Raw genomic sequence first — 15,335 nt, forward strand, 5'->3', positions numbered from 1 at the left:
TATTTCCTTATGCTGCCTTTCACATTGACACATCAAGTATCCGTGCATGTGCGTGAATTCAATATGGGTCTTTGTGCCTAATCTACAATATCGAACGTGAGGCATTTTGCTGGTATCTATAAGAGGGAGTCACTTGTAATTTTTTCTCTAGAGCCTCAATCTCTGCATCCCCACTCAAATGACATGGAGATATGACACGGAGATAATTTTTAGCCTATAGTGCACCGCGTTATCTATTGAACTCATATGACGCGGAGATAATTTTTACATTTTGAAGAGTTGAAGGAAGAGAAATGGAGTCCCTCTTGAAAATCGAGATACGCAAGGCCTAGCAGTGCCTTTCGTGGCAAACGCGAGACGTTTCAAAGCATGCAAGTAAAGGGATTTAAGAGGGGTTTTTCAAAAATTAATCCTCTTAGCGGAACAATCCCGATGAACGGATCTTGATTAAACCATTAATCACAAATCAACGAACACAAAACCACAAGTTTATGTGTTTACCTCTTGATGTGCAGAACCTTTGAAGTAGAAACTATTTCTGATCACGAGCAAAGCAAAGTAGCGATGCATCTACTCAGTCCACACGAACAGAACTTCTCCGATGACCGGTGCTAGCCAATTCCACCAGAGATTCAGAGAGAACAAGGTTTAGAGAGCGGCGGCTAGGTTTCTAAATTTTAGGACTAACTTTTAGGTTAAAATTCAGCACATAAGTGTATTCTTTTTATAGACTTATTTGAGTATCCACCGTACCTTACGGTGTGCTGTATTTTACTTAAGTGCACCATACTTTACGGTGTGCCGCGCTTCTCTAATTAAATAATAAGTCATACTTAATTATTTAATTACTAATAAGTCCTACTTATTATTTTATAAATAAGTCTTACTTATTTATTTCTCTCATCTATCTGTCCTTTGTGTGTGACCCTATAGGTTCTCGTAACGTTGGCAATAATATTAAATCACATATTTAATATTATAGACAGTGAGCGGTATCTAGCAACACATCACTGCTACCCAAGTGACGAGAATGTCATGTGATCTGACGAAACCTTTCCATGATAACGATCGTGTGTATAATTACCCCTTTGCCCTTATATCTATATTGAACACAAGGCATAAATCGTGTCATCCTTGTATGGTTCAATATCTTATTTCTTGATCCCAGAATATACTGAGTAACGAATAAGCTCAATATCTCATATTGACTTAGTTCGGCGTGGCCACGCATTTTATCAGTCATATTCCATCAAGAGGCCCGTAGATATTACTCCTGTTATGCATGAGGGGCAAATTCCATCTAGGTCACTCATGTCCCTCAGAATGATTTGTGGAGTACCCATCAACCGACTTTATAGTCATCCTGTTACGGACAATGTTTGAACGGCAACTAAGTACTCTACTCCACATCTAGGGTCCATAGTGGTTTCAGGTCGAAGGGTGGTATACACCATTATCACTATGAGAATAACTTATGACACTTTTCATAACACACTATGTAGTATTCTCATGGTGGGTCAATCCAATATAAATATTACTCATAATATTTATATCTATGTGAAGACTTGATATCTCATATCCATGACACGTGAGATGAGGTCATCAGTCTACTCACATAATAGTCTCTATGTTTTACTTTTATCCCACATCACAGTAAAACTTGACTACGGATACTTTAAGAATAGTGTCCTTATGTTTAATGGAGTCTCACTATTAAGTCACACTTAATGTTCCATTAATTAGACTAGCTATTCTAGGGACTTTATTAGTTTGAAACAAACATAATAAAGAAATGCCTTTTTATATATATATATATATTAAATATATAAATCAAAGTCATGATACAAAAGAAGATTCTATCAAAATAGATTGGCTTTTAGGGCTTACTCCAACAATCTCCCACTAGCACTAAAGCCAATCAGATATTAACTCAACATCTATTGGACTAGCGTCATCATCAAGCATCTTCTATGCAAGATTTTCTATTAGTGGATAAGGAACTCTTTCCTATGTTGGTACCCGATACATCTTCCAATTTACACTTTTGATCTTCTATCAAAAGAAATAAAGTGTCAAAACTTGTATTTGAATCGTTGGTGAGATCTGGTTTTACGTTGCTTGCAAGATTAAACCATTACCATCTTTAATGAGGTCAAAGGAATCTGCAACGTAAGGAAAACAATTTTCTGGCTCATCTTATGAGACAAACGATTCAAATCATATATTTGACCTTTGTAATAGATTTATCAATCTTCTGAAGCTTGTAAGCTTACAGATTTGACATCCGAGCATAAAGTTTATTCCAGACTACAATCTGGGTATACTGTTCTTCGGTTTTGGACAATCAGTATCATTGTAACTCATTTATAATGATCATTTCCAGATCCGATCAAGAAGCCATCCTTAGTGATTTTAAGATATCCATGGATATTCTTGATGGTGATATAATGACAATCACTAGAAATAATTGGTACATATTGTTTATGCTAATAGCATATAGTACATCTGGTCTAGTACATATCATGATATACATGATCAATCCAATTGCCAAAGCATTTGGATACTTCTCATGCATCCCTTTCTCATCCAATGAGGTTGGATATTGTCTTTGAGACAAAAAATACATCATGTGACGTATGCAATAATTTCAATAAAATTAAGCACATGAGGTGTTTGTACACTTCATCAAATTTGTACATGGGCTAAGGTTGAGATATGTCAACATTCTATCACTATAGATCTTGATTCCTAACTTTTAGGAAGTCTCGCCTAAGTATTTCATCAAGAAACAATTACCTAATCATGTCTTACATGTGTAGTGTATGAAAATTGTCTTGATGATCAGTATGTCATCCACATACAATACCAGATTAATTTAAATACTCCCACTGACTTTCTTGTGTGCACAAGAGTTCCTTTATTAATCTTAGTTTTCATAAAACTTGATCAATAAAACTGATAATTCAACTTTGAGAAATTTGAACAAATTCATAAATGAATTTTGTAATTTATATACTTTTCTAGCATCCTTTAGATTAACGAAACCCTATCCATATGTCAAATACATATGTAAGGTCATTCCAATTAAGGAATGCAACCTCGTTATCCATCTGCCAGAACTCGTAGTAAAACATACAATAATTGCAAGTGGAATCAAATGAGTTTAAGCACTATGATTGAAATAAAGGTTTCATCATAATTGCATCATGATTTGTATGAAACCTTTCACATTCAATCACACCTTAAATGTATTCACAATACCATCCATGTGAGTCTTTACAACCAGACTCATATTTATCCTATGAGTCTTACTCAATTGGATGACAAAACAATATCCATATATGTTTTGTGTACATGGACTCTTTATAAGTCACATTCTCATCTTCCATGAGCATCATATATCACATTGTCGAGTCATGGTAAAACCGTGACTCTCAACTGTGTGATATGACATATCCGACTTATATAGGTCTTGTGCTACTCGAACTGGTGATCCAACAACAACTCTTGTTGAACCGATTCATGTTCCATTCTCAAAAACATGTGTTTTGTGGTACTCGAATTTACTCAAGTTCTACATCACTCCCACTATCTCTTCTCGAGACACATTCCTTCTAAAGGAATATTTTAATTCTAGTAACAAAACAACTTTTGTCCTAGAGAGTATTGTAGAATTAGTATTTCTAAATTTCTTTAGGATCCCTCCACAAATACACATTAATCCAAGTTGGAATTATGTTTATCTTATAAACCGTGCAATCCCAAACTACCATAAAGTCAAACTAGGTACTTTTACCTCCATATCAAATATGGTGTCTTTATGATTTCTTTTATTGGAACTTTTGCGGGTAAAGAATAACTCTAATTAAAATAATTTTTCGAAAGAGTCGTCGGAGATAAAAGAACTATCTTATTTGTAATCATGTCAAACATGATGTAATATAAATAGTTATTACTATACTCCTTATCTAAGTATTTACCATTACGACTTGTTTGTATGGTCTTAATACTTTTTCAAAATTATTCATTTACTTCATAAATTCTTTGAACAAATTCAAAGAATCATACTTTGTGTCAACCACACATATTCACATCTACTAAGCTAATTAGTAATGTAAATGAAGTAAAAGAAATAAAATTATATCTAGCAAATAATTAGTTTAGTGGTTCATATACATCTCATATGTATATATTTCAAATAGACCAAATGTCACTTTGCCTTAGTTGGTAATTGACATACTGAACTATTTTCAAAAGCGGAACTCACATCCTTCAAATGATATAAATCAAATGAGTCCAAAAATTCCTATCCATGGAGTATGGAAATGTGTGTCTCACCTATTAGTACTAAACAATATTAATTGCCACTAATTTACAAGGTTCAAATCTTATTTGATCCTTATTCATCATTGTTATAGATAAGGTTATCAAGTTGATGGAACTCAATTCCATTACTCAATTAGAACAATAGAATAGAAAACATTATTTGGATAATGAAACAACACTTGTCTATTATTCAAACAAGCAGTCATTTTTCTTGTCAATACAAGGTTTAGGTCCAATGTTTCTATTATTAAATGAAACATAATAACAATTATTTGGTTCCATGTCAAACTCAACTTCTACTATCAATGAAACTATTTCATTCTAAACGTAGGTTGACTTTATCTATGGTCAAATTTTCACTTCTTTAAAACAACTTCATATTTCAACAAATATGAAATTAACAACTGGTATCATATACCTAAGATAAAAGTGGATAATTTAACTTTCTATAACAAGGTCTATGAAGAAGTTTTACTTCTTTCTTCAACTTTAACTCTTTCAAAATCATTAGTAGTTTTTCTCGTATTTGAGAGAACAATTCTCAATACGTGTACCAATTCAGAAACTCCTTTCTGAACTATTTATCCTTTGTAAGGACATTTTACAGTAAAATATAAAATATATGCCAAATATATCTAACTACGAAAATAAGAATATTTGTATCATGATTAAAACATATTTAACTAGGTCTTTAATTAAATATGCTCCCACTATTTTACTCAAACCAAATGACCCTCAACATTTGATTCGGAAAATTCCGTTGGAAGATTTTCTAGTGGGAATGAGATCCATATTTCACTTTGTTTTAAGTCAGCGTTGGGCTGATTACACAAAACGTAGTTATTTAGGTAGGAAACTGTTTCCAATTGTATCTCATACAACTCTCATATCCTTTCCGTTGGGTGAATAACACTTATTCTAATCCATCATATGGATTGACCCAACATTTGCTTCTAAAGTCATATAATCATATTATATTTTCTTTAGTTAAGTTAAACCCAATAAATAGCAATCGGATAAACTGGTTATCTCACCGCAACTTATCAATATTGACAATGCACTTTACGTTGGCAAAACCTACATTAATCGATATTGATCTTGAAGGGTGCTATTCTTTGGAAAGCATAAAACTTAATATAGACACATCTTACTAGTATAGAAATGCACCTTGCGTTGGCAAAACCTACATCTTCAATATTAGTCTTTATGAGTACTTGAAGGATTTTTAATTAAATTTGATCTCACCGACATGTGTATCTCATACACAACATGTTTCAATTTACATGACACTCATGTAAATATATGTTTAACAATTATATAAAATATTCAAGACATATATAATTAAAACATTCATCTCATGCATCACATACATAAAATAAACTAAGGTAGTATAGTTATGGCCTCCTAAAACGAAAGAATTAAATAAACTACTTTATTACAATTCTTTGACCCTCGAGCAAACTTCTCAAGTTACTCCGTCGGCATCCTTTGTTTGACTTTGTCTCCAATCATCATGAGCAATTTACAATTTACAAATTATTTAAATAAATAAAATAAATAAATTGTCACGACACGCAGGCCATATTTTAAAATAAACCACGACACGCAGGTCGTATTTTAAAATAATACCACGACACGCAGGTCGTATTTAAACCAAATAAAATAAATGTCAAATATGCTAAGGCCATAACTATACACCTCTAATAATTAATTAAAAATAAAAATTAATTATATAGCACAAATATTAAACAATAAAATAATAATGACTATCATTATTATAATATCATTATTATGCAATTCTTATTCATCAATACACGGATTGCATTATAGGCTAAATCCAATGAAATATAAACTTGCCGAATAAATCGTGAAACACAATTTTTCACAAAAAACATTTCACACATATTTAGTCAATATATCTAAATTGCCGCATACTATTTCTAATTTGGCATATATTATTTCTAAATTGATGTAACAATTACCAATCAATTAAGATATTATTAAGACCAATTAATATAGCAAAGAAAGTCAGCGTGTTTTAGAAAATTTTCTTTTAAATAAAATCTTTAACAATTCTCCAATTATTAAATATATATGACAATTCCTTTTTTTTTTTTAAAAAAAAAATATATATATATGACAATTTATTTAACCAAAATACTTTTGAATTAAATCATTAATTTAAAGCAGAATCAAACCTTTTGATTCACCATTGCTTTAAAATACTAAATTAAATTTAATTCAAATCTTTTAATTCTAAATCAAATATTTTGAATTAAAATCATTGATAATTCTCCAATTATCAAATATGATAATTTGATCAAAACTCTTTTGAATCAAATTATTTGCAAAAATATAGTACTATCTTTAAAACGATGTTAAAGGATACATAATCTTATAATAAACATCAAAACGTAACTTGTCAGAATAATTTTGAATCTAATTCAAAAAAATAAAATAAATAAAAAGCAATCAACAGGAAAACGAATGAAGCAACTATGGCTCAAACTTAAACATATTCACAAAATTGTTTCCTGTTATATCAAATATATGTATAAATGATTGCTTCTTGTTTTTCACTAAAATCAAAACTCATACGATTTTGAAAGGAGAAGAAATCACTTGAAAAACAAACTTTTAGAATTACTATAATTCAAACAATGATATACTTAATTTATTACGAATCATATTCGTGTCATCATGTTATTAAAATAAAGCTTAATCATACAGATGCATATAAACATGAATATATCATCATATAATCATCATTATACATTAAAACGATTTGAATGTAATGATTTAATCGAAACCGATGCTCTGATACCACTGAAGGGATTTAAGAGGGGTTTTTCAAAAATTAATCCTCTTAGCGGAACAATCCCGATGAACGGATCTTGATTAAACCATTAATCACAAATCAACGAACACAAAACCACAAGTTTATGTGTTTACCTCTTGATGTGCAGAACCTTTGAAGTAGAAACTATTTCTGATCACGAGCAAAGCAAAGTAGCGATGCATCTACTCAGTCCACACGAACAGAACTTCTCCGATGACCGGTGCTAGCCAATTCCACCAGAGATTCAGAGAGAACAAGGTTTAGAGAGCGGCGGCTAGGTTTCTAAATTTTAGGACTAACTTTTAGGTTAAAATTCAGCACATAAGTGTATTCTTTTTATAGACTTATTTGAGTATCCACCGTACCTTACGGTGTGCTGTATTTTACTTAAGTGCACCATACTTTACGGTGTGCCGCGCTTCTCTAATTAAATAATAAGTCATACTTAATTATTTAATTACTAATAAGTCCTACTTATTATTTTATAAATAAGTCTTACTTATTTATTTCTCTCATCTATCTGTCCTTTGTGTGTGACCCTATAGGTTCTCGTAACGTTGGCAATAATATTAAATCACATATTTAATATTATAGACAGTGAGCGGTATCTAGCAACACATCACTGCTACCCAAGTGACGAGAATGTCATGTGATCTGACGAAACCTTTCCATGATAACGATCGTGTGTATAATTACCCCTTTGCCCTTATATCTATATTGAACACAAGGCATAAATCGTGTCATCCTTGTATGGTTCAATATCTTATTTCTTGATCCCAGAATATACTGAGTAACGAATAAGCTCAATATCTCATATTGACTTAGTTCGGCGTGGCCACGCATTTTATCAGTCATATTCCATCAAGAGGCCCGTAGATATTACTCCTGTTATGCATGAGGGGCAAATTCCATCTAGGTCACTCATGTCCCTCAGAATGATTTGTGGAGTACCCATCAACCGACTTTATAGTCATCCTGTTACGGACAATGTTTGAACGGCAACTAAGTACTCTACTCCACATCTAGGGTCCATAGTGGTTTCAGGTCGAAGGGTGGTATACACCATTATCACTATGAGAATAACTTATGACACTTTTCATAACACACTATGTAGTATTCTCATGGTGGGTCAATCCAATATAAATATTACTCATAATATTTATATCTATGTGAAGACTTGATATCTCATATCCATGACAAGTGAGATGAGGTCATCAGTCTACTCACATAATAGTCTCTATGTTTTACTGTTATCCCACATCACAGTAAAACTTGACTACGGATACTTTAAGAATAGTGTCCTTATGTTTAATGGAGTCTCACTATTAAGTCACACTTAATGTTCCATTAATTAGACTAGCTATTCTAGGGACTTTATTAGTTTGAAACAAACATAATAAAGAAATGCCTTTTTATATATATATATATTAAATATATAAATCAAAGTCATGATACAAAAGAAGATTCTATCAAAATAGATTGGCTTTTAGGGCTTACTCCAACAGCAAGGCGTTTCAAGTGGATCGCGGCATGTTTTTTTAAACATGAACCTAAAGTGCATCAAGGTATGCCCTATTGTTTTTTTGGGAATTAAGGTGTGTGATTTAATTTGACAATATATTTTTTGCTCCCACAGATAGAAATTGAATGGAAGAGTAGCCAGAAGGACTTCAGAAAGTGCATCTTTTACATGTAGTAAGGTATGTTTATGATTAAAACTGTTCATTGTTTGGTTCAGCAAAAAAACCGAACCGAACTGTTACAACAGTTTGATAAAATTGAACTGAACTGTTAATGGTTCGTCTAAAATCTATCTGACATATAGATTCGGTACACCAATGTTTTGGTTCCGAACCAGAATTACCTCTACAAAATAAGCGAACTGTGCTTTTTCGAATTGAACTGTAGTAAACTGCTAATATTAATTGATAATTAGGACTATTAAAAAAACCAAAATCAAATCAAATTGAATATCAGGATTGTTTAAAAACCAAAAACCGAATAGAATTGTTAAACCGAACCGCACCAAAATGAACTGAATTCTGACGTAGTTCACGAACTGAACCACTGAACTGGTTCTATTCGTGAACTATCAATAGTGAACTATCAATCGCAGTTTGATTTCTTTGCTGAAGCTCAGTTTGATTTAAAAGTTTGATTCGTTTCTTTTTGGTTTCTTCTAATAGTACTAATTGATTTTATTGTTTTCTTTTGTATGCCTATACTCCATATTAAATCCCTCGGTATATTTTTTAACAGTGATTCGATGTCTAGTTCTCCAACACAACAGGAAAGAAATTGTTATTCCCATCAATGGTATCCTTTATCAGTAATTTCAGTTTATTTTCATTGTGTTACTTTTTTTAGTCAACATGGTTGATTGATAGTTTTCCTGTACAATATTCTTGTCAGTCCAATAAGTTGCAGTTTTGGAAAATTAGACCACATGCTTTACAAACACATTTGGTAACCATTTGTATGCTCATGCTTTAGCATTTGTGTTTGTTGTGAACCAACTTACCCAAAAACTTAAGTTGTTGCAGTAAATTTTGGAAAACCATAAGAGTGATATGAACAAAATTTTTTGACAATACAATTAAGTTCACTTCTCATTTATAGTATTACATCCATCGAGTATCTGATAATATTACATGAATGATGGATTGTTGCTTTTATTAGATTCTTAATACACCTTAACTAGTAGTAGCTTTATTTGCCACAACAGATAGAAAAATTGAGTGGAAGAGTCACCAGAAGGGATTCAAGAAAGGCATCTTTTTTCATTTCGCAAGGTATGTTGATGCTATGATTATTTTAATGAACTCTATTTAAATGTCATGGTTTTTCATATGTAAATTTTCAGTTCTTTCATTATGTTTATTTTTTAAAATTAATATGGTTGGTTGATATAGATCATAATTTTCTTGTTAACCAATTACCAATATGTATGCTCTATGTAAATCCAATATATAGCAGTTCTGAAAAATGAAAACGCATATGCTTTACAAATTAAACACTTTGGTAACCATATGTATGCTCATGTTTCATCATTAGTTTTTGGTGTAAACCATCTTACTCTAAAGCTTAAGTTATTGAGTGAAGGCACATAAAAATTCCTCCTGCATTGGATAGTTCAAGTCCAGATTTCTGATCTTTTAACTGTCCACAAACCCAGAAAAGTTCTAACAGAAATTGTTTATTGAGAAAAGTGAGCATGTAAAACGAAGTATTACTGTAATGATTCCAGTCAGAGAATGGATATATATATAAAACAATACGAGGAAAATATATATTGAAAATCCAAAAGTTCGGTTCTTATTTAAAACATACGAATGATGGACTGTTGCATTCAACTCTAGTGTCACTGCATAATAGTACATACACACACATTTCTTTCCTAAATGATCGTGGACACGTCTACTTCACCTTTAACTAATCACGAGTTCGAACACCTGAAATCAAGAAGAAACCCATTATCTTTGTATTTTGAAGTTTAGAAAATTACTTAATCAGATAATAAGAGCATAAGCTAATAAATACGAAATTAAGCATCTAAGAATATCAATCAATCTTACCCGTGAGAAAGGCCTTTTTGGTTATGCTTAGCTCTCTGGTAACATCCACTATATTCATTCTTTCTTTTGGTGATTCCACTGAACAAGCAAGTCCAATCCGAAAAAGTGAAACTAAACACTTCTCTACAATCGGAGTGAAACTCCCATTGTTTTCATCTTCTATTGCTGCTTCATTTCTTGGTAGAAGATGTAGGTCCAAAATTTGTATAAGATTATTAGGAAATGAATTTTCAACAAACATGTGTAGATTTTGACCATCTTCAAACATTTCATCTGTCGGTCTTCTTCCGGTAAGCATTTCCAACATAAGCACCCCAAAGCTATACATGTCACCATATATGGATATTTCAGAACCCATTCCATACTCTACAAAATAAAACAAAAACAAGAATATTTTTTAATATATAAAACATAAAACAAAAGACAGGCTAATTCAATGAAACACTAAGTGATCTAAGAGTCTAGAAAATACCAGGAGGAGCATATCCAATAGTCCCTTTAATTCCAATAGTACTACTTTCCTTGTGAGAGGTATTGTCAATGGTTGAGACAAGTCTTGCTATTCCAAAATCACTCACATGAGCAATCATGTCATCATCAAGAAGGACATTGCTTGGCTTTAGATCACAATGAATAACCAATTGCTCACATTCATGATGAAGGTAATGTAATACAGATGCAATGCCGACAATGATATTCAATCTTTGATTTAGGTCCAACATTCTTTGATTCCCTGCATTCATTAACCCTGGATGTAGCCATTGTTCTAAGCTTCCATTGTTCATGTATTCAAACACTAATGCCTTAAATTCTTGACCCTTGTAATCTGTACTTGAACAACATGTCAAAATTTTAACCAAGTTTCGATGTCTTACATTTTTAAGTGTATTACATTCTGCAATGAAACTCTTGTGAGCTCCTTTCTTTTGAAGGTTCAGGACCTTTATGGCAACAACTTTATCTTCTGATGCGAGATTACCTTTGTACACAGAACCAAAACTTCCTAATCCAACCAAGTTGCTAGCAGAAAACCCATCAGTTGCATTGTGTAGGTCTTGGTATGAAACCTTGGCTAGCGTGTCAGTTGTTGGTGAATCAGAATATTGTTTCTGGTTTCTTTTCCACATGTAATATATAGTTAGAATAACTATCATCATGAGAAGAATTGATATCACACTAACAATTACTACTATCAACTTGATTTTATGGTGTTTTCCTTGTTTCAGACCTTTAACAAGGCATGGTTGTAGATGAAGCTCTGAAATACCTCCACAAAGCTTATTGTTTCCAGTCAGAGTTAACCTGCTTACATTTCCACATACACCTTCTATTGGCACCTTTCCTTCCAACATGTTGAAAGAAATATTCAAGTGTTCTAAAACTGATATATTTTGTAGAACAGTAGGTATTGGGCCAGACAAGAGATTTTTTGACAAGTCTAAATATCGTAGACCTTTTAGTGAAGCCAAAGAAGATGGTATGGTTCCACTGAAGGAGTTTCCTTGCAAATAGAGGTATTCTAAGACTGTGCAGTCACCAATGGATCTAGGAATGTTACCAGATAGATGATTCTCTGAGACATCTAACTTATTGATATTTTTTAGCATACCCACTTCTTTGGGTAAGCTACCACTAAATGAGTTTTTTGACAAGTTCAGTAAGTTTGTTAAGGAAGAAAGACTAAAGACCTCAATGGGTATGATTCCTCTTAGAATGTTTTGTGACAGGTCTAAGTATTGTAACTTTTTGCAGTTTCCTATACTTGAAGGAATATTTCCTTCTAACATATTATCTCCTATACTCAAAAGATATAGTTGACTGAGGTTGCCTATGATGGCTGGTATCTCTCCTGACAACTGATTTCCCTGCAATACTAATAGTTGCATATTCTCAAACTTCCCAAAAGTAGTAGGAATAATTCCTTCAAAGTGGTTTGCTTGCACACTCAAGAGAGTTAAGCCAATTAGATTTCCTAATTCTGCAGGAATTTTTCCTGATATCATATTAAATGCAAGATGTAGATGACTAAGTTGATTGGATAAATTGCCTACAAAATTTGGCAATTTTCCTCCGAAATTATTATAGGATATAGAAAGTCCTCGTAGTTTACTACAGTTTGTCAATGATTTTAAAAACTCTAAATCTTTAGTTGAATTGTCACCTAAATTGTTTAATTCTAGATTTAGCAATTGAAGATCATGTAACTTCCCTAGACTTGGAACTTGTCCGAACAAATGGTGTTAGAATATAGAAAATATTATATTATTTGTTGAGAAAATATCTCTATGATTTGGTTTGTTTATTCTTAGCCCTATAATAAAGGGATTTAGTTTAGATTTAAGTTTATTCACTTGGTTATAAATACCAAGGTAGTCATACTATTTTATTCATGTAAATAGTAATGTAAATAGTAAATATTGTAATTAGGGTTATTGACATCATTATCAATAATATTTTATTGTTCCTCATTATTTTCTCCTATTGTTTCACCTAAATTCCCCAAATTTCAACATGGTATCAGAGCCATGGTATCCACCTTGAAACATAATTCCGCTGCAATTTCTCCCGAGAATAATTAATTCTTGGTTATTCTTCACTTTACCTTTTTTATCTTTTTTTCATATAAACCCTACCCGTCATTAGAATTTATTTTTATTTTGTTCCACACCTTTGTGGTTCTTGTTTACCCCTTTGCTTTCTTTTCTAACCCTTATTGATATGTTACTTAACACATGCAGTCACATGCCAATTTTCCATGAATCCTTTACCTTTAACCACCGTTTTTTCCCAAGATTGATCATCAGTCTCTCTTGATCTTGATCTTGTTTTGGTGGCCTAATTACCTGTTTTGTGATACCTTAATATGCGGGCATACCCCGTTTGTGATCCTTAATCCGCGGGCATACCCCGTTTGTGATCCCTTAATTTGCGGGCATACCCCGTTTATTATCCCTTAATCCGCGGGCATACCCCGTTTGTGATCCCTTAATCCGCGGGCATACCCCGTTTGTGATACCTTAATCCGCGGGCATACCCCGTTTGTTTTCCCTTAATCCGCGGGCATACCCCGTTTGTGATACGTTAATCCGCGGGCATACCCCGTTTATGATACTTTAATCTGCGGACATTTTTACTTAATTTGATATGGATTCATCTCTTCGGTCGCTGCTTTACTACTTCTTTGATTGCTGCTCTTTATGGCTTGCTATCAATGGATTTAATTTATTTTTAGGGTTAATTTTGTAACAAGCTTAAAGCTTAGTAAGCTTTAGCTTGAGCGGGAGTGTTAGAATATAGAAAATATTATATTATTTGTTGAGAAAATATCTCTATGATTTGGTTTGTTTATTCTTAGCCCTATAATAAAGGGATTTAGTTTAGATTTAAGTTTATTCACTTGGTTATAAATACCAAGGTAGTCATACTATTTTATTCATGTAAATAGTAATGTAAATAGTAAATATTGTAATTAGGGTTATTGATATCATTATCAATAATATTTTATTGTTCCTCATTATTTTCTCCTATTGTTTCACCTAAATTCCCCAAATTTCAACAAATGGTTTTCAGATAAATCGAGTTTTATTAGGGCAGAAGCATTTGCAATGGAAATAGGAATTGTACCTGTGAATTGATTTCCTCCTATTATGAAATATTGAAGATTGGAGAGGGTGTTAAACATACCGGGTAGAAGAGATCCGTTGAATTCATTGAGTACTGCTGAGATTATAGTAAGAGATGACATATTATATAGACAAGAAGGAAATGTACCATTTAGTCTGTTGGATTCCAATACCATTCTTGTCAAGTTTTTGAGGTAGCACATTTCTTGTGGAATATTTCCCTCTAAGTGATTTCTAGCCATTCCGAGATTAATTAGGGATGAAAGATTTCCTATGAATGATGGAATTCTTCCTGTTAGATTGTTATTTGGAATCTCCAACATACGAAGCTTATGAAGAGAGCTGATTCCAATTGGTATTTTACCAATCAAATGATTTCTACTTAAGAATAAGACTTCAAGATTGGAGCAACTTGACAAGTTTGTAGGAATCTCCCCTGTGATAGAGTTATTGTTAATGAAGAGTTTCTGCAATCGGAACAATCGACTGAATTCATTTGGGATTTTTCCAAAGAAACTATTGTTTGCAAGGTTGAGATATTTCAAGAAAGAGAGATTGCCAACATGGGGAGATATGAATCCATGCAAATTATATCCATTTAAGTTTAACTTTGTAACTCTTTGATGCATGGGACTGCATGTAATTCCATGCCAGTTACAGTAGTGAGTTGAACTATTCCAAGAGGCCAAGATTCCATTTGGGTCATTATAGATAGATTCTTTGAATTTGAGCAATGCCAAGTTATCTGTCTTGTTTCCTAAGGAAGAGGTAATTGTGTTTTGGATGAAGTTGAAAGCAAAGAGAAGAGATAAACAAAATGAAAATGTTGGATACATGGCAGGAAAAGGTTTTGAGGAAAACAGTATTATTTTAGATTGTGAATTTTGAATATGTTTTGTAGTTTATATATACTGCTTAGTGAATATGTTGTGTAGTTATATAAACTGTTTTTGTGTTTTAAATACAGGAGGT

General features: G+C 32.4%; 1 protein-coding gene across 1 annotated transcript; it reads right to left on the reverse strand.

Annotated features, from left to right (window-relative positions):
• Positions 1-10,451: 10,451 nt before the first annotated feature.
• LOC123907527 (probable LRR receptor-like serine/threonine-protein kinase At3g47570) lies at positions 10,452-15,335 on the reverse strand. Its single transcript, XM_045957826.1, has 4 exons — positions 14,303-15,335; positions 11,213-12,977; positions 10,741-11,106; positions 10,452-10,617 (listed from the first exon to the last, which is right to left on the reverse strand). The coding sequence occupies exons 1-4, from the start codon at positions 15,197-15,199 to the stop codon at positions 10,598-10,600; spliced, it is 3,048 nt and encodes a 1,015-aa protein (XP_045813782.1). The 5' UTR covers positions 15,200-15,335; the 3' UTR covers positions 10,452-10,597.

This window comes from Trifolium pratense, linkage group LG2 (genome assembly GCF_020283565.1).
Source record: "Trifolium pratense cultivar HEN17-A07 linkage group LG2, ARS_RC_1.1, whole genome shotgun sequence".
Classification (NCBI taxonomy): Eukaryota; Viridiplantae; Streptophyta; class Magnoliopsida; order Fabales; family Fabaceae; genus Trifolium; species Trifolium pratense.